The sequence below is a fragment of the Hypomesus transpacificus genome, chromosome 18 (assembly GCF_021917145.1).
Source record: "Hypomesus transpacificus isolate Combined female chromosome 18, fHypTra1, whole genome shotgun sequence".
Classification (NCBI taxonomy): Eukaryota; Metazoa; Chordata; class Actinopteri; order Osmeriformes; family Osmeridae; genus Hypomesus; species Hypomesus transpacificus.
In genome coordinates, this window is record NC_061077.1 from 7747308 (window position 1) to 7775143 (window position 27836).

Genomic DNA, 27836 nt, shown 5'->3' on the forward strand with positions numbered 1-27836 from the left:
TGCATCATCTAAGAGTACCTGAACTGTTGATAGATGATGGCAGCCATGATTACAATAGGAAATCAGCACACCTCCGTAGATAAAGATAATGAATAGTTTAGTTACTGTAGTTACTCTGAGACGTTTTACAGCCTATCTACTGTAAGTGCAGCCCAAATTTCAAGTGGGACTCAGGTCTCTCCTATCAGTGAGTAACACTCACCTAAGTTCTGCATGACAGCCATTTGTGCCTACCTCTCATCTCACACCACAGGGCTTTCAGTGGATGGACACATTGTGAGGATTGAAGTTTCCCAACTCAGTTTCCTCTGATCATTCACTCCCACTGTCCACCACCCGCAGGTGCCTGCGACAGCCATGGACACCACTGTGTACCAGAGTGCCCACATCACACACTCGGCACATCAGCTTTCATGGTTGACTCATGATCTTTCATGATCTCTCCTTCTGTCTCTCTGCCGATCAGATCCCCCAGATCAGCTACGCATCTACAGCTCCGGAACTGAGTGACGACAGGCGCTTTGACTTCTTCTCCAGAGTGGTGCCCCCAGACTCGTTCCAGGCCCAGGCCATGGTGGACATCATTAGGGCCCTGGGCTGGACCTACGTCTCCACTGTGGCTTCGGAGGGCAGCTACGGAGAGAGAGGCGTGGAGGCCTTCACACAGCTTTCCAAGGAAGCAGGTGAGGTGGGGGCCGTGTGGCCAGGGAAGTGATGTCACACTGAGGGAAAGATGTCGCACTGAGGGAAATCGTGTCACACTGAGGTAATTAACTTGGCAAAGTTCAAGCTTCTGCTATGTTGCCCCAATGTACTTGTTATTCCTTGTACGAAATACCACAATAGACCTAAATATGCTTTGACCAGGATAGATAGATGTGGATGTTGCTGTAGTAAATCTATTATTGATGAATTGTAGGTAAATTGAACCCTTTCTCATCAGAGTTGAAAGTGGATTTCCTTGATATATAAGTGTGAATAGCTTGGTGTGTGGGCTGCACTAAGGCATCACCCACTTCATCATGTGGACAGGAAAATTCCATTCCAGAATGCAAGGTGCAGCCTTCATGTTACAGTATTCATCGGGGGAATGAGGGTCACCTCATGAGTCCAACTTGACCTCCGCACATCCCAGTCCACCTCCTGTGCTGTGCAGCCTCTGTAGACTTCCTTTTCAGTCTGGTCCACCCTCCACCTTCCCAGCTCCGAACTGGAGCGACGTGAGAGAACCTCTGAGATGGAGAAAGCTAATGATATCCCACGGGCCACGATCAGAAGTCCAGCAGACATGAATATTTCATATGGGCGCGTTCATGTGCAGTCTGATCACTCATTAAATCTTGAAGAGGCTGTTGTAGCTTTGGAGTTTGTGTCAAGAGAGAACAGCTGGGAAGAGTTAGCTTGTGTGGTTGGCTAAGGGGGCATGTGGGAAAAGTCCTGATGATTTACAGGTTATTTTGGAAGTTTCATTTTGCCTTGTTACACCCTTCAGTGTGCATGACATGCCTTCAGTGACTAGATTGTTTTCATTTGTTGTGTTTCCCACTGAAGTTTTTTGTTGGTAAAGGCCAGTGAACTCAACATTGATACTACTGCTATGACTTGAGAGGAGCTGAGACGAAGGACTGTGAAATTATGGGATATTGTTGCTGTTGAGGCACTTTTACAAGAGAGAACTGCTGCAACAAAACAATATCCTGCATTTATATACAACTCTAATGAGAATTAGATGCACCGCAGGCATGGTATCTTTAATCAAAGGCTTTATTACATAATATCAAAGAGGAACTGTGCATTCAAAGGATACGGTACAGTGTATCAGCAGCTTCCCATACAAAACAACAGGCTGTCTTTATCCCTGCTCTAGGGTGTCAGTAGTGTAGTGAGTTAATTGTAAAAGAACATTACTTACAATTATTCATGACCTTATTAAGCTGTCATTTTAATTTTATATATGTATGCATGTCTCTGTATATATATGTTTATTTTTATTTTTTATATATATCTTTTCTAATAAACTAAAAAAAAAAAATTAAAAAAAGAACATACACATAGATGAGAGAGAGAGGCTGTATTACAGCACACAATATTTCAACAACATACAGTGCACCAGCCCATAAGGTTGAAATCTGATACCAAGAAATGTTTTTGTGGGTTGGGTTAGAGTGAAATGTCAAATGCATTAGTACTAGTAGGATTCTCGCCTCACCACTTCAAGGAGAATCACCCAGCAGACTAATGCAATATGGGTGCCCATTACCCTGGGCAGCGTCTGGAGTGATGGTCACCCCGTATCGATCATGTCTTCTCTTCCTTCTCCTCTCTCCTCTAGAGCTTTCACCATAGCTGTTTCTTTTTAGTTGTCTTTGCTTGTAAGTGGAGCAGAGAAAAGACTAATCTGATTTGTATTTTTCTGTGTCTGGATTCTGGATCCAGTCCAGAGCGTTGCAGTTAGGGTTTTCTCTTTGATAAACAGACTCATGCAAGCGCGTTTGAGGACAAAACTCCCACAAAACATCACTCTAAAATTAATTACAAGCAAGCTGCCAAAACCGTGTTTTCATATCGCTTGTGGAAAACATGTCAAACTACAGTCCAAATATTTAGCATTGGGTTTTGAGGAAAAATATAAAAGATTTAGATTTTTGGATTGAATGTGAAGTTCACTCAAGTGAGTTGCCCCATGTGTTTGGTCAACAGCTTAACACATTTGCTGAAGATGAACACAACAAATAGAACAGCCTTCTCCTGCAGGATAGTCGTCTATTGTTGAGTGCCATGCAGGATGAACACGGCAGTAGAGCGTAATATAGGATGAAAAGGGCACACACATCTAGAATAGGAATGCCATTCCATGTTCCCACTTGTGTTGAGGAGAAAAGTGGAAGGAGAGAGGGATGGAGGGAGACAGTCGTTCTGCCTCTCTGCTCAGGAGGTGATAAATATAATTGGAGCATTATGGATCCCCCTGGGGCTGGGTGCAGGGGGCCGGGAGGAGCTACAGGGGCGGGGGGGGGGGGGGGGGGCTGACTCCATCAAGAGCCAGTCAGATTCAAAGGGAGTTCCTGGATGTGTTGACCAAGCTAAATGGGAATGGAATATTCCTCACCCTGTAGTGCATTTCCCGAATCTCTGGGATTTAGGATGAATAATTTAAGCAGTTAATGCAGCATACGACCTCTGGCATTTCCACTCATCAGCATCAGACTACCAGCAACCTGATGAATGAAACCATCATTTTATCTCTGATGTATTAATCAAACATTGAAATGGGGAGCCTAGAGTCAGGGGATGGAGAATATGTACATAATAACTGTACTCCCAATAAATGAAATATTGTTTGGATGTTTCATATTGAAAGGTTTTTCAATACTTGCAGTGTCACAAAAGAAACACTTGACAAGCTTGCAGAATGTTCGTCAGGCTTACACTGTTACAAGGTCCATGAGACTAAGTGCTTTCTTGCATTGGAATTTGTCTTACTGTATCCTCCAATTCTGGTGATTCTGGTGGCTTGACATCTGGTGCCTTGACATCTCTAAAATACAGTATTGTTTAGCACATCTCTAAGCCCCATCTTTTAGACCTCCCCCCTCCAGGGAAAGGTCTTTCATGTCCTGGAAAGGCCTGCCACGGCCAGGTGAAGCCTGTCAGACCCTCTGCACAGGATCCTGACAGGACATAGGCCTGGCTCTGGTATTCTCCTCTTGGTCGACGGATTGACGAGGAACTCTGCAGCCATTCAATAATTTAGCCTTCACTGCACAACCAGTGTGAAGCCTGCAGGGCAGTCTAGTCCTCGCAGCATGTTCAAGCCTAATGCCCAGTGATGAAGCCGCTCTGAAGGCTGCTTATCTTCATCAGCTGTGGCCTCTGTCTCAATCTCTGGCTGCTTTGACCTACAGTACCATATGTCTTTGTCACGTCTGACAGAGCACTTTATACGCCACATTGTGACAGAGAAAGCCAAGCACTTATGAGTCTTAAATTTCATCCCATTTTAGATTTACATGATGTTACATTAATGCTCACACATAATAGCCAGAGACAAACAGGCAGGCGAATGACAGCACCTGAAGCTAAAAAGTGTTGTTAATACCTTCCACAGAATTAGACATAGAAAAGAACAACCGTTTCCCCAAAAAGAAAAACCTTGATGTGCAGCGTCATAAGCCTCCTAGAGCCCCAAAGAATCATTTTGAAATCTCTGTGCTAAAATGGAGCTTTAGCTGTGTCCCTGTGAGACACACAGCAGCTGCTGCTCCACAGTACTGGAGCTGGAACAGCAGGCAGCCAGGCACATTTCATTTTAGGAGAACAGCACAATTCCCCAGCATTACCATGACTATGGAGGGGATCGCCACCCCATGTTTTGTCCACTTAAAGACGATTACAGGAGCCATCCCCTCTGTCTTTGTGGAGATTCACTGTCTTCCAATATTTGTTTATTTGTTTGTTTATGGGCTGGGCTGGGCTGGACGATTGAGGAGTGGTCCACCAATCACCTGCCACTGTCTCTTGATGTATCACAGTAAACACATCAAAAAGCAGTGGCCAAAGTGTGTTCTGCCAGCTAAAAGCTGTTTATATCATAGTAATAAGCCCGAGGAGACAATTAGGAACTGCCTCCCATTTCTCAGTCTGCTCAGGACAACCCAAACTGAAAGGTTATCTGATACTGGAGCGTTTGAGTGGGAGACATTTTAATTGGTTTGAATAGAGAGCTGTGTGTGTTGACTCAGGACCCTGTCTGCTACTGTGGTGGCTGCTGTAGTTATGATGTGCCTCAGCTCAGGTGTACAATGATGTCTGTTTACTCCTCCAGCTTGAAAGGTTAGGTCAGCCAACACTCCCACATCTTCTACTGGAGAGCCGTGCTAATCATGGTATTTGAAAAAGATAGAATGTTTAGTCTGTGCCAGGTAATGAGAATTTGAATGTGACCTAAAGATGATGTGGCACAGAAGCGAATGTGTGGGGGAGTGTGGTCCACCTCTTCCCCCCCTGAACAGCCTCTGTTTTCACCAGCAGTGTTTACCTCGCTTATCGGAGCTATCGGGCAATATTTAAGCATGACCTTAAACTGTTGACAGGTGCAAATTCGGTCATTTCATAGGCCCTTGCTTAAAATGTGGACAAGCATGAATTAACCCAAGAGATTGCCTTAATCAATATTTCCTCAAGGACAATGGCCAACAAAGTTTAGGCCACATCTCTGAGGTGACTGTCACGGGCTGCTTGCCAAATATCTAATAAGTATTTAGCAACGCACAGAAGCAATCAGTAGCTTTCATCCTGTACAAACTCATTAGTGACCTGTCCAAAAAATGATTCATTGTCAATATTAATATGATCTTTGTTTGTATAGTCTGCCAGGCTATCTGATTGGACCAGTGACCACCCAGTGATGTTTGGTAATTAATTTAAATGGAAAGTCAATTAAGAGGTGGACTTTTAAATGTCTGTGTTCATCAATTATGAAAAGTAAAGGTGCTCATTCTCTTGTTCATTCTGCAGTACGGTTTTCATGGAAATTCATTTAGTTTGGTCTGGTTCTGCTCATAAACCTTTTGTCATTTTGAAAATGGTTTAACTATTCACTTTTCTGATTTCCTTCCCATTCCTTTTTGTCATCCCTCTTGTTGTAAGCCACCATGACTTAGAGTTGACGAAAATGTAAATGTGATGTATTGTGTGTGGTTTTTACACATCTATTCATCAGGCTAAGAAATATCCTAGAGCGGGATATAAGACACAATCTTCTCACCAACTCTTTGTTTAGAAGTTCCTATTATTTCCATGAGAAAAGCTTTAGCTTTATCGAGACAGAGTTTTGACTTGAGGGTTTTTGTGTGCGTGTGTGTTTTTGTGTGTGTGTGTTTTGTGTGTGTGTGTGTCCCTGAGGCCTCATCATCTCACTCCTTCTCCTTTAAAGGTGAGATCTGCATCGCTCATCTCACTCCTTCTCCTTTAAAGGTGAGATCTGCATCGCTCAGTCTTTGAAGATTCCTCCCAACTCCAAGCTGGAGGATTACGACAAAGCCATCCAACAACTGCTGGAGACGCAGCACTCCCGGGCAGTCATCATCTTCGCCAGTGAGGAAGACATACGGTGGGTAGAGCCCTAAACTGCGTCTGGGTACATTCATGTTGTTGAGGGCTGTTGATTGCTAACCTTGGTGCAGTCTTTAATCTCAGAGGGGAAGCCCCCGTGGACAGGTTGGAGGCAGACAGATTTACTGTGTGTACACGATGTAGGCAACACAAACATGCCTCGGAGGAGAAGTCAGAGCATGGATCACAAGCAAGGAGCGGGAGATATTGTTTCATTTGCAATGCCTTGTGGGGAATGTCTCTGGAAAGAAAGAGTGAATCTAGCATCCTGGTGATTTTTTTCGATAATTTAATTTAGATGGATACAAACTGACATTTATTATAAGAGAGAGGGGGGGGACCCTGAGAGTGATCGAGCGATAGAGAACTTGCTCTACACTCTACAGTATACCAATCTATATACACAATAATACAATTATGGATGATGATTGAATGTGTGATACTGAGACACTATTTGATGGTATGCGTCCACTTTGAAAACACTCTGGAGCTTCATCCTATTGCAGTTGAGTGTGTGCAAGGCTTGCATTAGCTTCCTAATGGGTATTGGATTGCATGTATCTGCTGTGGTTCACACATGGCTGCCCTTGCAGGGGAGTTCTCAATGCCACCAAGAGGGCCAATCAGGTGGGGCATTTCCTCTGGATTGGATCTGACAGCTGGGGGGCGAAGAGCAGCCCCATCCACCAGCTAGAGGACGTGGCTGTAGGAGCAGTCACCATACTGCCCAAACGCTCGTCCATTAAAGGTACACACACATACGCATGCCCCCACCAACAATTACCCCTTCCCAGTTCACCAGCTTGTGGGTGGTACTGGGGTGCAAAGTCACTGAATATGTATTAGTAGCTGAATTACTGTCGCTCTCTTAAACAGATCTTACTGTCATATCTCAACATGGTTTTAATGGTTTATTTGATCAGTCTGCATAGTGACTAGGAGAACGTTATGTATAGGGTCTTGGCATAATAGCCATTACTATTATGGCTATTATTACTACTTTCTATGGTCTATGAAAGAATGACTTTTATAAAGTCTTCTTTGATTACAGGGGTCTAGACAGGACAATGTATGGTCTGGTCAAGCCAGGAGGCAGAAGGACTATATTAATCTAACATGCATCATTGATGGACCTCTCCAAAGAATATCAGTCGAGTCATTCAGTCCTGATTAGTCATTATCTCTTCTTGCTGTGATTCAGCCGACATGACAGGGGGAGAGCTTGGAGAGGAGGGAGAGGAAGTGAGAGAGGAAGAGAGAGGAAACCTTCAAAGTGTGAAGATCACGGAGGGTGCTGCGATGCACTCACTGTTGCAGCTGATACCTCTTCACAGAGGCCTGTGTCTGTGTATGTTATTATACAGTTGACAGATAGTACAACTATAATAGTGATTACCCGCAGGAAATAAGGGATACTCGTTTACCGTACGAACCCTATCATTTATTATGCATCCGGATTTTTAATTAATGTAATATCCCAGATGAAGGAAGTTCCATAGGCAGAGACAGGAAAAGACACCACAGTGGTCACATTTTTAGGAACATTGGCCATAGAAAGTGGGGCTTCCGAACACACACAGACACACACACACACACACCTCGCTTCATTACCTCCAGGTTGGTCTTTGTTAATAATTGGTACGGAACTGCAGTGCTCTCCTTGTTTCAATTCTCAGGGTTTGATGAATACTTCATGGCGCTCACCCTTGAGAACAATCGCAGGAATGTGTGGTTTGCAGAGTTCTGGGAGGAGAACTTCGACTGTAGGCTCCTCAGCTCCTCCAAGAGAGAGGACACAAGTAGGAAGTGCACAGGTACTGAGACTGTCTATCTTTCTGTCTGGCCGCCTGTCTGTCTGTGTGTCTGTCCGTCCGTCCGTCCACCTCCCTACCTACCTACCTACCAACTTACCTACCTACCTACCTACCTACTGTACCTACCTACCTACCTACCAACTTACCTACCTACCTACCTACCTACCTACCTACCTACCTACCTACCTACCTACTGTACCTACCTACCAACCTACCTACTTACCTACCTGGGGAACTTCTACTCTGCCCAAACCTGCAACATGACTACACAGCACATCATGACATGTATACTAAGCAGACAACATGCAATTCATTTGGTAAGGGTGCAGTAGAGAGAATGGTGGGAGGTAGCTCAGTGTGCAAGGTAATGCTGTTCGTGCTCCCAAGTGTCATATTACAGACAGGGTTTTGATCCCACTGCGAACATCACTTCCAGTGAGGTGTGTTGATATTGTTCACAGTTTGTTGTGAGTGTTCCTTAGACAGCTGAACCTGTGTACTACCCCTTAGAGCTCCAGCGTAGGGGTGGGGGTGGCAGGGATGTGCTGTCTATAGCCCTGTGTTTGTGTTCAGAGCTGTGTCTGTTCAGGTGAAATAGATGACAGCAGCGAGTATAACGGCAGCTTTGAAGAAGTGCTCTTTGTGTGCATGTGACACAAGTGTACACAGGGACTTATGTGCCACTTACTTCTGAATCTTGTCCTTGCAGCACTCCATTACAGTTCTGCTTCATGATGAATTATTTCACCTCAAAATATCATATCTAAGAGACTAAACTCCATATTGGTGTTGCTTGCTCTCAGTCAGATTTACTGTAAGAAAATGTTTCTCCAAGAATTGCAGAGACTTTCTTTTACATATTATTGCAGGCTGGTCTACATTCATGAATGTCTAAAGGCAGAGGTTTTTGCATTCAACTCTACTCACCACGCTGGAAAACAAAAAGGTTGTGCGTGGGCTGAAATATACAGTGCCCTCCAAAAGTATTGGAACAGTGAGGCGAATTCCTTTATTTTTGCTGTAGACTGAAAACATTTGGGCTTGACATCAAATAATGAACGTGAGACCAGAGATCAACGTTTCAGCTTTTATTTCCAGGTATTTACATCAGGATCTGATGCACAACTAAGAAAATATCACATTTTGTTTGAATCCACCCATTTGTCATGTGATCAAAAGTATTGGAACAGATATACTTAAAACATATTTAAGTGAATAAGACTTAATATTTAGTTGCAAATCCTTTGCTTTCAATAACTGCAGCAAGTCTGTGACCCATTGACGTCACCAAACTTTTGCATTCTTCCTTTTTGATGCTTTCCCAGGCTTTCACTGCAGCCTCTTTCAGTTGTTGTTTGTTTTGTGGGGTTCCTCCCTTCAGTCTCCTCTTAAGCAGGTAAAATGCATGCTCTATAGGGTTTAAGTCTGGAGATTGACTTGGCCAGTCTAATACCTTCCATTTCTTGCCCCTGATGAACTCCTTTGTTGTTTTGGCAGTGTGTTTTGGGTCGTTATCTTGCTGCATGATGAAGGCTCTGCCAATCAGTTTGGTTGCATCTTTCCTTAAATTGGCAGACAAAATGTTTCTGTAGACTTCCGAGTTCATTTTGCTGCTGCCATCATGTGTTACATCCTCAATGAAGATTAATGAGCCCGTCCCAGAAGAAGCCATGCAAGCCCAAGCCATGACATTACCTCCACCGTGTTTCACAGATGAGCTTGTGTGTTTGGGATCATGAGCAGTTCCTTTCTTTCTCCAAACTTTAGCCTTTCCATCACTTTGGTAAAAGTTAATCTTTGTCTCATCAGTCCATAAAACTTTGTCCCAGAATTTTTTAGGTTCATCTCTGTACTTTTTGGCAAATTCCAGCCTGGCCTTCCTATTCTTCTTGCTAATGAGTGGTTTGCATCTTCTGGTGTAGCCCTTGTACTTTTGTTCATGAAGTCTTCTGCGAACAGTAGATAGTGATACCTTCACTCCTGCCATCTGGAGGTTGTTGCTGATCTCACTAACAGTTGTTTTAGGGTCTTTCTTTACAGCTCTCACAATGTTTCTGTCATCAACTGCTGATGTTTTCCTTGGTCTACCTGTTCGACGTCTGTTACTTAGTACACCAGTAGTTTTCTTCTTCTTCAGGACATTCCAAATGGTTGTACTGGCTATGGCCAATGTTTCTGCAATGGCTCTGATTGATTTTCCATCTTCTCTAAGACTCACAATTGCTTGTTTTTCACCCAAAGACAGCGCTCTGGTTTTCATGTTGTTTTCACCTCTGAATACAGTCTGCATAGACAAAACCTATCTTACCCAATCTGAACCTGAGTGTAGACATTCAGTGGTATTTATTGATTGAATAATGTATGTAATAGGACACACCTGGGCAACAAAACACACCTGTCAGTCACATGTTCCAATACTTTTGCTCACGTGACAAATGGGTGGGTTCGAACAAAAAGGTGATATTTTCTAATTTGTGCATCAGATCCTGATGTAAATACCTGGAAATAAAAGCTGAAACGTTGATCTCTGGTTTCACATTCATCGTTTGATGTCAAGCCCAAATGTTTTCAGTCTACAGCAAAAATAAAGGAATTGGCCTCACTGTTCCAATACTTTTGGAGGGCACTGTATGTTCAAGGGAGAGAAACGGGAGGAAATGTCAACATTTATTGCTTTTGACCTCCTTCAGCTTGTGCCATTCTCCCACGTTCATGTTCTCGTCATAGTGGCATGGCCCTGGTTTTTGGTTTTCAGTGTGGACCGCAAACCTTTATACGGTGTTCACTATACATAGTCTCTCTCTCTCTGTCTCTCTCTCTGTCTCTCTCTCTTTCTCTGTCTCTGTCTCTCTCTGTCTCTCTCTCACACACAAACACACTTCCCTAGTGCTCTGGCTGGGGCTCCCTGATGTGCTGTTTACTGTAACATATTCCATTTCATCTGTTCTTTTTGCACCCCCAATTTATTTGTTTCTTTCTTGTTACAGTAATGCTTTCATGCTAATTACTTTCTTACTCTTTCAAATGAACACATTTAGTTTCCAAATGCCCAACATCATAAAGAAATCTGTTCAGATTACCACAGGCCAGTGCAGGATCCTTACCAGCTAGACAAATGCATAATATATGCAACCAGTGCCGAGGCAGTGGGATGTAAAAAGCCTCCAGTGAAAGGGCAATGCATTGGAAGGAGTGTCAGAGGATGGGCCTTCTGCACTGTAACCAGCCAAGTGGATCACTGGCTATTCTAACATTTACTGAAACGCAGCATCTATCTTCATTTGCAAAGTTTAATTAAAGTTTAAATATATTTGAACAGTACAGCAGTAATTGGTTGTTGGTAGTTGAAGGAGGCTGTATAAATACCAGTGACTGAGGTGACATTGTATGCTGCCTACAGAATATAATATCTTCACCTCCATATCTGCGACATCTTCAGTTTTTCTCCCTCCTCTATTCCCTTAGGTCAGGAGCGAATAGGTATTGACTCCAAGTATGAACAGGAGGGAAAGGTTCAGTTTGTGATAGATGCGGTGTACGCCATGGCCCACGCCCTCCACAACATGCAGAGGGACCTGTGTCCAGACCACCCTGGGATCTGCCCTCAGATGGAGCTAGCTGATGGAAAGACCCTGCTCAAATACATTAGGAATGGCAACTTCAATGGTGAGTCAGGCTTCCCCTAACAGGGTATGTGTTCTGTTGGTGAGGTTGGGGAAGGAACATGTGTTGCAGAACCCTTTGAATACAAGGAGGATTTCCATACCCTTACAATGTTGTCTGTATTTCAGTCTACAATACTAAGCTTATTTTTTTATGCTTTACTATTAAACCTTTTTTTCTTGAAATGATGGTAATTCCCTCTTTATGTATGATTTCTTTGTTCCAGAGATGTCTCTCACTAGTGGTCAGATGAGGTCCGTGTGGACTCGCCACTGCATTTGTCAAAGGTCCCAAACCCTGACTTTCTAAATAGATTATTTATCCGTGGAACACATTGAAATATAGCCCATAAAGTGTACCACAGTCCTCAGAAACAGAATAATGCATGTTGTTGTCATCTCCAGTCACGTGTAGTGCCATGAGCACATCAAACAAACCGGGCTAATGTATCTGTACTGGGCGAGCAGGGAGACTCACCTCAGGTAAGCTGTAGTCAGGAAGCCCCTATCGCTCTACCCCCAGGGACGCAGTATTCACAAACCCTTTTAACAGTATGCAAAAGTTACTTCTCCTGTGGCTTTGACAATCTTATCTCAACTATTCTTCCCTGCATCTAGACAGGGTCGGCGCATATTAGGGTGTGTGTGTATGCGTTAATGTGTATGCGGGTGAGAGCCAGTGTTAGACTTCTTTGTTGATCTCCCCACTGTGCCAGAGCCACAGAACTGAAGAGAGGAAGAGAGGGAGGGATAGAGAGAAAGAGAATAATGATGCGAGAGAACCAGCCGTGGATCCCCAGTCCACCCACACTGCTCCACACAGCACAGCAGCAGGGCACTTTAGTCATGTCTTAGTTCAGAGCCCCATGCAAACGGATGAATCTTTCATCTAATACAGCGCTCTCACAAAGCTGTCTACACGGATCATTTTGTTCCCCTGGAAATGACAGGCAACGGGAAATAGAATTGAATATGTAATTGCTTTTTATCTGCAAAGACAGCAATGTTGCCTAATTATTTGCTTTAGAACCAAAGAGCCAAGTAGTCAAGCATTTATTTCACTATCTAAAGTCAATGAATGTGTGTGTGCATGCAGCCGTGTGGATGGCCATGGGCGGGAACATTCCCATTCTTGCTGTCATACTTACTGTACGGCTGCAGGATACTATGTCAACACTGTCAATACAGGATTTCAACAACTCCACTGTCTGTTTGGAGGAAACACAAGTGACAGGCTGTCGACTACCACCCCTGTCTTTTGTTTTTGTATTGAATTGAGGGAGGTTTCTTTTGCTACAGCAGCCATTCTTGCATGTTTTAGACTGTCAACAGTGTTTTAGTAGCACGGTTCACCTTTTTTAAAAACATGTATTCACACCCCCAGCCTATTGAACTTAAATGATCTTTCACCATGCTGTCACAGACATGGTGATTTAGAATAGATGAGAGAATCTTGATTCTCGCTCTGGATCTCTTGGGTTCAATGGAAAGCCCTGACTATACATTATTTCCTCAAGGTGGCTCATGAAGGAGTTGAAAGGGAGGTTTTTCCCTCACTACTGCTAGTTCCTGCTACTTGACTGAGACCGTGGAAGACTGGGGCTTTAGGAGAAATGTTCAATGACAAATGTCCTTGGAAGTAAGTTGAATGGAGAACTGATATACTTCCAGCAGAAACTAGGGAGGACGTTTACCTCCAGGACAGGAGTCCTGCACAAAACACAATGCCAGCATGTCCCCTAGACCATTTTAGACTTCTGTTATGTTATCCTTCACCTTTTACACTTTTTATAGCCAGAGCTATTAAGGCACACAATTCCCATACCAACTGTGGTGTGACTCCCCCTGTCCCATTTCAGAAATGGTACCTTCCCTGTGAGTTCTTGTATGCTGTTTCAAGGTGAACACATGGATGAAAGAGTAGTGTTTCAGTTTCTCTCACTCTGGCAGGGTAATAGAGAATGACCCAGAGTGCATAAAGGGGCAAACGTCACATGACAAAGCACAACACGTTCTCACACTGCGAACAAGCTAGAAATGCAAGCGTCAACCCAAACATGCACAAACCAACGTACAGTTAACACATATACACACAGACACTTTGTCCAGAGCAAATAAACCTTCACAGGTGCATTAGGGAAACACACACACACACACACACTCCATTTTAATAATCCACAGACTGCTCCAAGTACAATGTTTCAGGTGTCCAGAGTCTTCTCTAAGCTAATTAGTGAAATCTACAGGGCTCTGCTTGATACAGCCTGCTACAAACTGAGACCAGATGGGAGCCGTACGATGATCTGGCTGACCTATTTATCTCTGCTCTCCTCCACATGTCCTGAACGTCCAACTGGAATTGTTTGATTCTGACCTTTTGGAAATGTGCATCCATGTTGAAGAACAAGCATCTTCTCATATCGGTCCACAGATTTACAGCTGCACATGGCTCTTATGATACGCTGCACAAATCCTAATGAGGCGGTGCACAGATCCTAATGATGTGGCGCACGGATCTAATGATGTAGAGCACAGATATAAATACAGAGCTTCTCTGGTGAGCAGCCCTGGATCTCTGATCAACCAGGTGAAGCTGCTGGTCAGAATGGAACTAGCTGGCCTGTCTCCTATCCCTGGGGCCGGGGATATAGGTCATGGCCATTATGACTAGCTCCTACTGTGCACACAGGGACCCAGCCACTGTGACCCCCAGGCCTGTGACTGTACCATTACTTTCTAGGTTACCCATCACACAAGGAAGGGCAGTGGGCTGAACACCAATGTTGCTCTGTTCGGACTTAATGTTCGCTCTGTATTCCCTAGAGAGCGTGTGCGCACAGACGCATGCTTGAGAGAGCATTCTGAGACTGGGCTTCTTCTCTGCAGGCAGCGCCGGCACCTCAGTCATGTTCAACAGAAACGGTGACGCCCCAGGACGCTACGACCTGTTCCAGTTCCAGAAGACCAACTCGTCCATCCCTGAGTACAGGCCCGTGGGCCAGTGGGTGGAGACACTGCAGCTGAAGGTGAGGCTGGCAGGGCCCTCGGTTAAGAGCGGGCCACAATAAGGGCTACTAAATGACTGCATGGGCCGCTCTGGTGGCTGTCTGGCCAGAGAGAGCAAGCTGACAATTACAGGATAGAACGTTTTGATTGTTGAGGGACATTTGACAGAAAAGTGTATAATCATGTATTCTAAAACTGTTTGTTCCCATCCTTGATTGTGATTGGCTATATCGCGTTCCATGCCGTTGTAAAATCCAGCATAACCTCACAGGTTGTCCTCATAACATTCTTTAACATTCCATATTACTGCGCATCGAATATTTCAAATTGAAAAAGACGGCAAAGAAGTCCGTCTGGCTGTTGCGTGGCAACTATTTATGTAGGAACTATACTTTGTAGTAGCGGAAGAATGACGGTTTATTATTAAACTATTTTGTTTCTAATTGTTTTTATTGATAAAACCATATCAAATATTTGTAGTAACAGTTTTAGAAAAGCAATAAGCCCCGCGAGTCCGTGGTTTACGCTGATTTTAGAACAGGTAAGGGGGTTTTCGGCACTCCGCTTTGCGTCGTGCCTGACAACTCCCCTTACCTGTTCTAAAATCAGCGTAAACCACGGCCTCTTGGGTCTTATTGCTTAATTCTATAATCAATGAAGAAGCAGCATTGTAGGGGTCACATTAACACTGGAATCAACTAAAAGCCAAATTGAAATACTAAGGCAGCCGGTTTCATCCAAGGTGACAAATCTTGCATGTAGTCTCCATAGCAACAGTGCTGTTGGTCTCATTACTGTTTCCAGCCAGTGTGTAATCAGGAACCTCTCCATACAGCGCCGTTCATTGTCTATAAAATAAAGGTCTGTTTTGCTCGGCCACCGATAGATGGCAGATGGTGATCTGCAGTGACAACTGCAAAACAACACATCTGTCAGCCCGGTATACAAGAAAAACACCTGCTAGCATCCACAGTTTCTTCTGGCTAACTGATGTGTTGGTCTAGTGTTGATATTAGAGAACAAGTGTTTGGTTCATCCTTTACTACGTTGTGCTGTAGGAGTCCGTATAGCGTCCTATTGTTGTGAAGGTCAGTCCAGAATTGTGATGTGATCATCTTTAAAACAAGTTCTGATTTGTTACAAAAAAGATCTCTGTTCTTAGCAGAGATGTGGGAGTGATGACATGAAAGATAGGTATAGGTTTCAGTGTGTCAGTCCTAAAGATAAATCGGTGCTGGAGATTACACCTGTTGATATGTACTGGGGCATGGGTTCGACTCTAACCGAGTAATGTGGCTGTGAATAGCAGTGCAGTATAATCCCAGAGGTGGTTCAGTATTTTAGCATCTTTACTCAGGACTCTGGTATTCTAGGCTTTCTCTACATCTCTGAGTCACTATGAAGATCCAGAGTACAGCCCTGACTAAGACAACCGTAAAAGAGGCATTTTACAGCTCTAAATCCCTCATCTCCTCCAGACTAATCCCATATTTCTACCTCACTGGCTCCTGTGTTCTTTATTACAGTAATCACATGTATCTGGAATTTCATTGTTCCTTTTTTTCCATTCAATAAAAAGTAAGCGCTGTTGCCTTGGAGATTTCCATTACTACATAGTGGTGGAAGAGAAAATCTTCTTTGGGGAAACAATCCAGCAGTGTTTTTCTCGCCTGTATTCTAGTATTATAATAGCATGCCTTTGGGTTCAAGTCATCATGACTGTTGGTGAGGGCATTCATTAAGGCAGTTGTTAACAGAAACTTCCTCACTTGGCAGTCCTTTTGAAACACTTAATGCATACCATTACATCCCTTTTGCCACCAGGTAAATATACTGCAGACAATTATCCACTATTATCCAAGTAGCAATTCCTTCTAATCTCTCTCTCTCTCTCTCTCTCTCTCTCTCTCTCTCTTTCTCTCTCTCTCTACCCTTCCATCTCTACCCCTCCATCTCTCCCTCTCTCTCTCTCTCTCCTGGTGGCCGATGTGTTCCGCCTGAGTCAGCTGGAGGAGCTGCAGTGGCCGGAGGGGGAGCAGGAGGTCCCTATCTCTGTGTGCAGCCTGCCCTGTAAGACTGGCGAGAGGAAGAAGAAGGTGAAGGGCATGCCCTGCTGCTGGCACTGCGAGCTGTGTGACGGCTACCAGTACCAGTATGACGAGACCTCCTGTCGCCTGTGCGCCTACGACATGAGGCCCAACCCCAACCGCACCGCCTGCCAGCCCATCCCCATCGTCAAGCTGGAGTGGCACTCCCCCTGGGCCGTCATCCCCGTGTTCCTCGCCATGCTGGGCATCATCGCCACCATCTTCGTCATGGCAACGTTCGTCCGCTACAACGACACTCCCATCGTGCGGGCGTCGGGACGGGAGCTCAGCTACGTGCTGCTGACGGGCATCTTCCTGTGTTACATCATCACCTTCCTGATGATCGCCAAGCCAGACGTGGGTGTGTGCTCCTTCCGCAGGATCTTCCTGGGGCTGGGCATGTGCATCAGCTACGCCGCGCTGCTCACCAAGACCAACCGCATCTACCGCATCTTCGAGCAGGGCAAGCAGACGGTCACCGCCCCTCGCCTCATCAGCCCCACCTCCCAGATCGCCATCACCTCCAGCTTGATCTGCGTGCAGCTTTTGGGCGTGCTGGTGTGGTTCGCCGTGGACCCGCCCAACACCATCATCGACTATGAGGAGCAGAAGACAATCAATCCAATGCTGGCCCGCGGTGTGCTGAAGTGTGACATCACGGACCTGCAGATCATCTGCTCGCTGGGCTACAGCATCCTGCTGATGGTCACGTGTACCATCTACGCCATAAAGACCAGGGACGTGCCAGAGGACTTCAACGAGGCCAAGCCCATCGGCTTCACCATGTACACCACCTGTATCGTGTGGCTGGCCTTCATCCCCATCTTCTTTGGCACGGCCCAGTCTGCAGAGAAGGTGAGTCATCGCTCTCGCCCTACCCCCCTCCACCCTCTCTCTCTCCTTCCCTCTGCCGTCACGCCATCCTCTGCCTTATGCCTTCGTTTTATCGCTTGCAAACACACATTCATGTCAACACATTCACACAGACACACACACACACACGTGTGCAAACATACATACACACACACTGTACATGTTCAACACTCATTTTCTTTTGATTTCAAAATCATACAGCTCGAATGTTCATCAAAACCCCCACACAAGGACTGAAGGACATGAAAAGGCATTTTAAAGGAGAGGGATAGCTAGTACTGGAATGTTGTGGGGTGCCTGAGGATTGTTTGAAATAGGGTTGCAGCTGCCATTATCTTAGATGTCATGCCTTACAGGGAAGACTAGGAAGTTGGGGGGGTGGAGGAGGAGAAGGGTGGAGTTGGAAGAGTTGTGGGAAGTGAGGAACATATGGAGATCTAACTCTAGGCACTCCATTTGTTAACAACTGCACTCCAGAATTCACTTGACATCAGCAGGTAGCGGAGTTGATGGAGAATGTGACATTCTAACCCTCAGTGCTAGCCATTGCTTATCTGACCAGTATTGGACAGAATACAAATGCATTCATTGGCTCTGTTCATGCCCGGTGTGTGCTGCTTGGCAGGTCCTGTGTACATGATCGAGCAGAGGGGAAGTTTTCCACTGGCACAATATCGACGTTGACAGGAAAGTGTTACTGCTAACCTTTTGAGAGCCACACCGCTCAATATCCTTCCCGCTATGCTACACAATGAGATGGATCAGAAACTGATTTTCCTCATCTCAATTTGCTGCTGATTTCATAGATGAATTACGCCCTCAGAATCGATTAGGAGTTCATTATGTTACTCACGGCGACTAGCGAGCCGGTAATGTGTTTATCTTTCCTCCTTATGCAGTTAACCCTTAAAGGAAATGACTGGCTCACGTCTTCCACTCACCTCCAGCTCACACTGTAGCCACTGCAGACATGCTCTCTGTGGGCCCACCCCTGTGTGCTTCTGTAGATAGGAAGTTAACGTTTTGTAAGCTGTCACTCAACCAAGACACCTACCTTTTTCTAACAATACAGTTAGAAAGGTTACACTGTGTGGATAAGGTGAGTTTAAGGTGAGAGATGTGTAGGTTCTGTGTTGCTTGTGTGTGCTTGCATGCATGTGTATGCGTGTGTTTGTGTGTGTGTGTAAGGACAAGGACTTGTGCACACTTGGAAACACACTGGTGTAGTTGAGCTATTCTCTTATCTCACAAATACCTTGCAGTGTTTTCTGAGGCTGAAAGTCACACAGACTTTTGATTTCGATTTATCTCTGTCATTTCGGGCCAACCATTATCAAAAGATTTGTGGAGGCACAGTTGTGATATGCTGCTGCTGCTGCTGTTAATCCTTAGATTTAGATATCCATTTGACCTTATGTTATTCTATCCCCGTTTGATATCACAGCTAGAAGTCTGTGGCTGTGCTGAGTGAATTCTCTTCAGCTCAGCACAATTCCTCTGTCCTTATTCATTGCACCTGTGACACTCCCCCACCCCTGCCCCAGCCCCTACCCCTGTCCCAAACCAATGTAGGGGGAAGCCATGCGCAAATGGCAACAAAAGATCTCATAGCGTCCTGCCCCCCTCTCCTCTGCACCTGCTTGTGTTCAGTCACCACACTGGGCTTGATGACTGTTTCCAAAGCCTTCTCATTAAAAAGTAGCTATCAGAAATAGACATTTTGGAAACGCAAACTCAAATACCAGGCATACAACATTATTCCGGCAAACTAAACATCTGGAAAATGCACCAAAGTGTAAATAATGCTCATCAATTAAAGTAATGGTTCCACAACATGCCTATTTTGTCAGCCATAGTTCCATTGACATTTTCTGTCATCTGTCAGGTTTTGATAAACAATGCATTGTAGTTCACTGTTGTAAAGTCCAGTCTTATAAACAATTTCACAACATTACAGTAATGATACTATCACAATTAATCCACTAGATATTAATACAAGTATGGACAGGCATGGAAGTCATCCTGAAACAGCAAGCATCTGAACCTTCTCTGGAAGTAGAGAAAGCTTCCAAGACACAATCAGCAAGAGTTAGGTCTCAGGAAACACTTTAAACATCACTCCTACCCGAACATGTCTGTTATACACTTAAGGCCTCATTTACGAACAGGATTGCGACCATTTCAGGCGTAAAATAGCAATTTCTCACGTCTTTTAACGGCGCGCTAATTAACAAACGGAGCAGGTTCATGTAGACTAGAGGGACGCGAGACCTAGCGCGTCACAGCAATCGTCATCACGCGTCAAGGTACACCCCCCTAATAGGGCTGGGTATATATCAGGGATCCCAGCTCCTGCATTGGTAGTGCGACACAGACACTCTTGGTCTCCTGCGGCCTCCGCCTCCCCAGTCCTCCCTTTGTCTGGTTCTTCTTTTCTCAGGGGGAATGCGTCGCTGCTCTCTGCCCAGATGTCGCACAGCCATACGCCAAATCAAATATTATAATCATGTATTGTAACATGTGTAATAAAGTATCAAGTAACATAACATTACTGAGTCCTCCTGCCTGAAACACTAAAGGGCGGAGTAAGGCGCTGATTGCCCCAAGAGGATCTGGTTTGATAAATATCACGCAAAATGCGGAAATACACAGTGCGCTATTTGCGGTTGGGCAAAATCGCAGATTAAGCTGCGGTAGTAAATGAAATGAGGCCCTTAGATATGACTCTTGTTATAGGGTTCTTGTACTCATATGAACTTCTTATATACAGACAGAGCTGCCAAGATAGATTACCAGTGGCAAAGGATACTTGGCAAGATCCATTTCCTCATTAAATTTTAAACAGGCAAAAGAAAAGCTATTTGCCGGAGTAGCTTCTAATCCCGTTCTCTTTCTACTAACAACTTTATTTGATGAGAGGGCAACAAAACATTCCTGGTGGAGGCATTGCCTCTCTGTATTCATGTCTTTGGATGATGCTTATGTGTGCCTCTGGGACCTTCAGTAAAAGTACAATATCTGCTCACAAAAACCTGAAAGTCAACAGGGAAGAATTGGGGGAACTAGAGGCTGTTTGTAAATTCTGAACCTTGGTGACAACTTCAGAGAAAATCATTCGAATTGCATATTTGAGAATAATAACTGTAGACCTATTGTAAACATACAGAGGCTTTTTGAGTGGATCCCGGCAAAGGGCCTATTTTGCTGTATGTGAGGCTGTTTTTAATCCATGCTGGTCCAGAATTGACATTTTCAACAGAGAATGACAGCCAATCAGAAAGTCGATGAGAGCCATTCATAAGCAGACTGAGGTCTCCAGAGTGGGCGCGGCAGGCAGAGTTATTCATGATCCCAGCCAGCCTAGAAAGTAGGCCACCCTTAACAACAGGAGACTACCAGGTAGATTAGCAGAGACTTGAAATCGCGCAATCCATTATTAAAGGCATTCACTTTCAGGGCAGAGAACACCTTTAATTGTCACTAACTGGATCGAGTCTCCATCTCTGTGTGCATCTATAATCTTCAATTTATACGACACTTAATTGCCTGTGCTTTAAATCCATCCCCGGTGGCAATGACTATGTAATCGTTGTCAGCAGCTTTTGTTTGAGTGGAAGACAGCATATGTTCTGTGTGGATGTTGGGCTGGGCGTTTGGCTCATCATTTAGATGTAAAACTCACAGGCAATCGTTTGATTCCTGATGAGTATCTTAATAAATCATTACAGTGACTATAAATAGAGAGTTGCCAAGCCGTTGTGAAATTGACTTCATGTATTTATTTATGTTAAAGCAACAGGAATTAATTATGAATGCTCCGTGACAAGCTAAACATTCTTGTGATGGGTGAGAGGACTGAGAATTTGGGTCAGGCTCCTACTGCACTCAGAAGACAGCTTGGACAGGTTACCGTAGCAATGTGGTGACATGATGTATACAGACATGTATCTATGCATGTGTGTGTGTTGGTTGAGAAAGACAGTCAAAGAGAGAGAACCCCCTAACTACATCAAGTGTGTCTGGTTAATGTGGTCTCAAATCAAATCTCTCATATAATCAATAAATACATTCTGATTCTATCAGAAATGCATTATAGAAGATACCAGAATATCATTAAACACTTGTTTCAGCTGTGTTTTAGCAAAGAGTGTAGAAGCACTCTAAGAAGTCAATATAAGTTCTTTGGTTTTAGTAGTTAGTACAAAAAACAGTGTGTGGTGTTGCTATGGTTACTTGACATAGGTTACCAGCTAGCAAACATGGAAACATAACAAGGACTGAATATTCTTTAGTGATTAGAAATGATCTTACATTGCTTCAGAGCTCTGATCAATGTTGCCATACCCAGTCATACGCTCCACAAATTGACAACAACAAAATCTGGAGCATGCACAACAATTCCATGAACAATTCCATTCTCTTGTTGGTTGACAATGAGGCGGAACGGAATGTGTTGAAAAACCTCTTGATATGGGCACCGTGACATTCTTAGTGTTATTAATGCATGGTGCGCTAGAACTCTTTTTCTATCTCTCTGTTGTTTGTCTACATAGAGAGAGACAAAGAGACAGAGAGAGAGAGAGAGAGAGAGAGAGAGAGAGAGAGAGAGAGGTATGTCTATTGGCATGTTGATAGTATTGCTATTTAAATAAATTGCTGAGATCAGAAGGACAGAACATGACTGGCATGTAAATTAATGTATTTAGACCGAACGATAAGAGTACCATCAGTGGTGCTATCTAATCTGAAAAAAAACTGTATGTAAATTGTGACATTTTCTCTTTCCAGTTCAGTCAGTTTTACTGCCATGCAGATATCTATGACTGAATCCCCCATTTCCCTTTTCTGCATTCACTCCAAACTGCTCTAAAAGAACATGAGTGGCATTTTAGTCTTTCAAGTACAGTAAGTTGATTTAAGTAGATGGTGGTGGTTTGCTCTTTACACATCCTGAGCAGTCCGCTCTGCATGGGCATGAGCATCCTCTAAGCCCCTTAAAGGCAACAAGTGCCTTGCAGGTTTCTAAATGGTTCCATGATTGGAGAGCAATTTTCTTTTAAGAATACCATGGTGACATTCTGTACAAAGCTAAATTATACTTTTGTTAAAGGTTATGCAAGTTTTAACTTTACTGGGTGAATGGTGTTATGCAAGTGAAAGAGAAAGAATAAGCTCCCAGTGGTGAAGGACCTCAGTAGTTTCCACATGCTCATGCCACCATGGAATGACGGTTGTGTGAACGATCTTAAGCCACTTATCCCAATGTGAGCCTATCACAGGCTGCCCTCGCACTCAGCCAGAACTGAAAGGCTAAGACTCTCTTTGAGGGCCAAGCAAAGTCTACAGTATATATATTCTTAATCTTTCTTAATTTATGTTGGATTTATAGTAAGGTACTTTCCTCAGGCACTTCAGTCTTATGTCTACCGATTGACTATGGCTGTCAAACCCTGATGTTAAAAGACTGGGAAGAGATGCTGCTCCTTGCTAGAGCGTTGTGAGTCGTACTGGAGGGTCGGCTGGTGCTGTTGAGACCAACGGTCTGGGTTTTATATCACCTGTGGGGTCACAATGGGGACACACGAGCACCATCCTCTTAACCACAAACAGCACTCACACTCCGAACACCCTAAGGGGAAGATAGGCTTCTTCTCGCACTTAAACTGAGATAGGCTGTTGAGTTTACTGCTCTGGTAGAAATGCAGGTCGCTGTATGATTATCTTCGCTCATTCCTCTGTTGTAAGAACAGTTATTTTATGGATAGTAAGTTGCCTGCAGTATAATAGGCGCAGCTTGTAGATTCCTCCATGCATCCAGACCACCTGCCGAATCTTACCTCGGATAATGCTCTCTCCTGTGGTTACCTCTTTCTCTCTCCTGTAAGAACAGCCACATGTCTCCTTACAACACCACTTATGTCGTGATCAACCCCCTCCTCTTCCTTCCCCCCCTCCCCCCCCCTTCCTCCAGCTGTACATCCAGACCACCACGCTGACCATCTCCATGAACCTCAGTGCCTCTGTCGCGCTCGGCATGCTCTACATGCCCAAGGTGTACGTCATCATCTTCCACCCGGAGCTCAACGTGCAGAAGAGGAAGAGGAGCTTCAAAGCCGTGGTCACGGCCGCCACCATGTCCTCCCGCCTGGCCCAGAAGCCCGGAGAGCGGCCCAACGGAGAGGCCAAGACAGAGCTGTGTGAGAACCCTGCCACAACCGACCCGATGAGTGAGTCTCCTGGTCCAATTGCTAGCTTCTCAGACCTTATCAACTGCTATGTGTCTGTGATAGTCTGTTGTATCCTGTGTGCGTTGTTGATCCTCTATGTCTACACAGAAGGCACGACGTTCAGTGGGATGTCCTGAGTCTATCCCAGGTAGACCCGCTAAATGATTTGTCTGATATGTGCTGAAGGAAACTCAAAAGCCATCAACGTTTCTCCTTCCTCAACGCATGTTTGTCAGACTGCCACAGACCCTATGAATCACTTCTGTTGAGGGAGTTAAAGGAATGGAAATATCTCATTAGGCCTCCATGATTCGCATAACACTGAGGGTCTCTGGTGGGCCTGGAGTCACTTAAAGACGGATTAGATTGTGATTATGTCAACAAGGAAACCAGGAAGTAGAGTGGGCCAATCCTGACTGTTTCAGTTGGCCCCTAGGTCTGTGCACTTCCTGTAGAATCTTAGGGTTTTCAACATCACACTCTAATCCTCCTTTCTTCTATTCTTGAACAGTATCAATGGTGTATTATATTCCATTCGGGAAATGTAAGGGCTTTGCTTGTCTTTGGGGGACCTGCTTTATCTGGTTCTCTGAGATATGCTAAGACCTCTAGCTTTAGAGAGCAGTAGAGGCCAAGACAGAACATGGTGGGTCTTTTCTTCAGAGCACAGAGTAATGTCACTGTTCAGCATTAGGAGCGCAAGAGGTTCAGGATACACCGCAGTAATGGAGCCAGTTAATCTCATCCAATGACTGTGTGTCAGTGACACCACACCACGTCTGCTAGGCTGTAGGCCTGATCCCGTTATCTAGAGACAGCAGTCAGACTATCACTGGAGCACAGAGGCCAACATCACTGGTGGGGCCACACAGCAAGGGACTTGTAGGAATAATCACGAGTAATCAGTAGGATTTGAACATTTGATATTCACAATGGGCGGGATTAATGAATCCATGCTAGACCTCTATTCCCTCAGAAGCTTGGTGCTTGTTATTTAGCTCAGTCTATAAGATTGACAGTCAATGCTAATGATACATCTGAGCCCCCCGATGTTTCCTGTGCTGCCACTAATCATATGGCCCTCTCATGTCTCATGTCATCAACAGGTTCTCCACTGCACTTCTCTATAAATAATAGCTATGCCATGAAAGCCCTTCATGGGACATTCTCCAAACACCCCCTGATTGTCATACTCATTTGACATGAGCTGAAGCATGTGTGGGTGTAGGATAGTGTGGGCATCTGTGTGTGTGTGTGTGTATGTGTGAGTGTCCATATGCATGTGTGGTGGAATTTGTCTGAGGTGGTCTTAGGGGAAATGCAATTTGCCCCTGTCACACACATGTGGCTCACGGAGAGTACACACACACTGCTTAGAGGGCAAACCTCCACAGCTGTTGTGGCTGCGCCGAGGTCCCCAAGCAGGGCCTGTACAGCCCTAATGGGCCTTGTCTCCGAGAGGCCCTCCCAAACGTACACTGTGTCATCTGCTCTGCTCGTCTCTCACCTTCTGTCTGCCCTACACCCACGTCTTCTCCCTACCCCCCTCCCTCCAACCCCCTCGCCTCTGCCACCCCCTCATGCCCTTCTTTTTTAGCAGCAGAGGGAGTGACATTTATTAATGACGAATTTATGTGCATGACCGACCTGAAACCTGAGCTGCAGCTTTGTGGCCCCAGGAGACTGTCCGTCAGCTGCTGTAACCATCAGAGTGCCGGGGCCCTCTCAGGGCACATCACCTCAGGATGAGGCTTAATGATTCCTAGGATTAAGTACTAGATTAAGCATTAGGTGCACCACAGATTGGTATTGATACGGCATAAGATCTGTATTATTACCTGTCTTTGCCAGGTAATTTGAAGATATTGGAAAAGCACCTTTTCTGTTCCAGTACTGATTACATGCTGAGATGAATTGAATACAATCATGTGTGGACAGTTTTATGACTTTCCAGTAAATCTTTGCATTATGAACAATCAATACTTTGATAAAGCAATGCAGTCACAGAAACACAGAGAAGCAGAAAGAGATAGACAATACTGTTCCCATTCAGTGAACTCTAAACTCTGCTGCAGAATTTAGAGGTTAAGATGTGTACATTTCCATTTCACACACTCTCATGCCAAGCACACAGCGACAGACAAAATCATTACTTTCTCCTCCAAAAGAAGTCATACTGTAAGCCTGCACCATGTTGTATATTTACATATGTTTTATTCATCACAGTCACTGGCCAAGACTACAAAATAAGGCTGTTAGGAAGTGGTACGACTTTAATTGCATAGCCCATAGGAGTTGGTCGCCATGGCAACATTAGACCATCAACTGTAGATGGAGAGTTTACAGCTATGTCTCTGTTTAAGAAACGCAATGTACATCGACATTCTCCAGGTCTGACTGGTAGCACTGCACAGGCACACACACACACACACACAGATACAGACACACACAGAGACACACAAACTACCTAGGCACTCAGCCATTTTCAGATCCGTTTCCATGGCAATCCATACTGGGATCACGTTAAATGCCCTAGCATTTGTTAGGTGCCCACGTATGTGGTGTTTGTGGTTTTTTTGCGCTAGTTAGCTACTGAAAATAGAAACCGAGTTCAACACAGCGGCGGTGTAAAATGTTGTTCAAATCCTTCCAGTGTTGCCTTAGATTGCACACTATTTGGGATTTGTCATTAATTATGCTGCCTTTCTCTCTATGTCTACATTTTGCATTGTGTGATTTGTCTTGTTGGTGATCCTAAATGCCACTTTTAACCGATAACCCCATCTTCATTTTCAGGTCAAGCTACCAAGAAAACATATGTGAGTTACAATAACCTCAGGATCTGATTGGCATCTAGGAAACCCTCCGTCTCCCACCTCTGTGACATCGCAGGGGGAGGAGCCTCAGTAGAGAGAGGGGAGGCAGATTGACCTTCCCACCTATGCACTACCTTGGACTGTGGGTAGCGTCAGCATTCATGACTTTGTCACTGGAAAAGAAGGAAGTGGATAAGGAATGGCAGATAATGCACATGAGGAAGTATGTGGAGGTAAATACAGCCAGGAAACAGACTAGGAACAGGCCCAGTTCTGGAACCAGACTGGAGGTTCTGGGTTTGAACTATTCCACCGATGTCTGAGCTGCTTCCCCGCACCCTGTCACAGTCAGTGAACCACTGACGGAATGTCTTACTGGCTATATCCTGGTCGATCAACCTAAGAACCACTGGGAAAAAGACAGTAGGGCTGTTTATCAGAGTTTCTTTTTAAATATTTCATTAAAGCCATATTCTCTTGAAGTATCCATTATATTCGTTTTCCTTAAGTGTGATTTCTTAAGTTTCTTGTGTATGATATTTTTTGTCAGCATATAGTCTGTTGAGCACATTGAATAGAAAACTCTTAAATTATTTTATTTGATAGAATCAACAAAAATTTCATTTTAACACAAGTACTGTAACTATTTCAGAATTAGGTTATGTATTTTTATTTTTTGTAAATATCTGAGAGTATTTTCATGTTTGAGGTACAAAAATTGTATCTAATGTATATTCAATTGGCTTTGAATGGAAATGAAAACACCAAGTGTTCACATTGCATGTGCCAATGTATGTCTGTTCTATTTGATGTAAAAAAAACTAAAAAAGGAATAAATTCAGAAAATGAAAATGAGCTTAAGTATCATTCTGCAGTTTATTCATTTTTTTTACAAGACAATTTATCATACGTGACAGAATATGGCTTTAATTAGTTGTTCAATTGACCCTTCTGTTTCTGCAAGCATGTCTGTTTTCTATGGTTTTGTACAGGGTAAATTTATGATTAATTATCAGTGGTGTGGAAAACATTAATATCGGAACAATCATGCAAGTAAGTTATGATATTGTCTGTCAAATTATCCACATGTAATAAAATAATTTTGTTATCTTTTATACAATTAATTAAGGAATAATGGCATGGTTATTTGTGTGTGTGTGTGTGTGTGTGTGTGTATTTGTGTACTGTATGTGTGAGCATGCAGGTATGTGTGTGAGCATGGTTGTTAGAAGGATAA

At 44.2% G+C, this 27836-nt stretch overlaps 1 protein-coding gene across 1 annotated transcript in view; it reads left to right on the forward strand.

Moving 5' to 3' along the window:
* LOC124481180 (metabotropic glutamate receptor 7-like) overlaps nt 1–27393 on the forward strand; it is a 43928-nt gene extending 16535 nt beyond the window's left edge. The window contains exons 2-10 of the mRNA XM_047041031.1: nt 467–683; nt 5977–6112; nt 6708–6862; nt 7791–7928; nt 11394–11594; nt 14477–14616; nt 16603–17538; nt 23528–23783; nt 26580–27393. Of these exons, the coding sequence (XP_046896987.1) occupies nt 467–683; nt 5977–6112; nt 6708–6862; nt 7791–7928; nt 11394–11594; nt 14477–14616; nt 16603–17538; nt 23528–23783; nt 26580–26629 (2229 nt within the window). The 3' untranslated portion in view covers nt 26630–27393. The remainder of the gene's footprint in view (nt 1–466; nt 684–5976; nt 6113–6707; nt 6863–7790; nt 7929–11393; nt 11595–14476; nt 14617–16602; nt 17539–23527; nt 23784–26579) is intronic.
* The last annotated feature ends 443 nt before the right edge of the window (nt 27394–27836 follow it).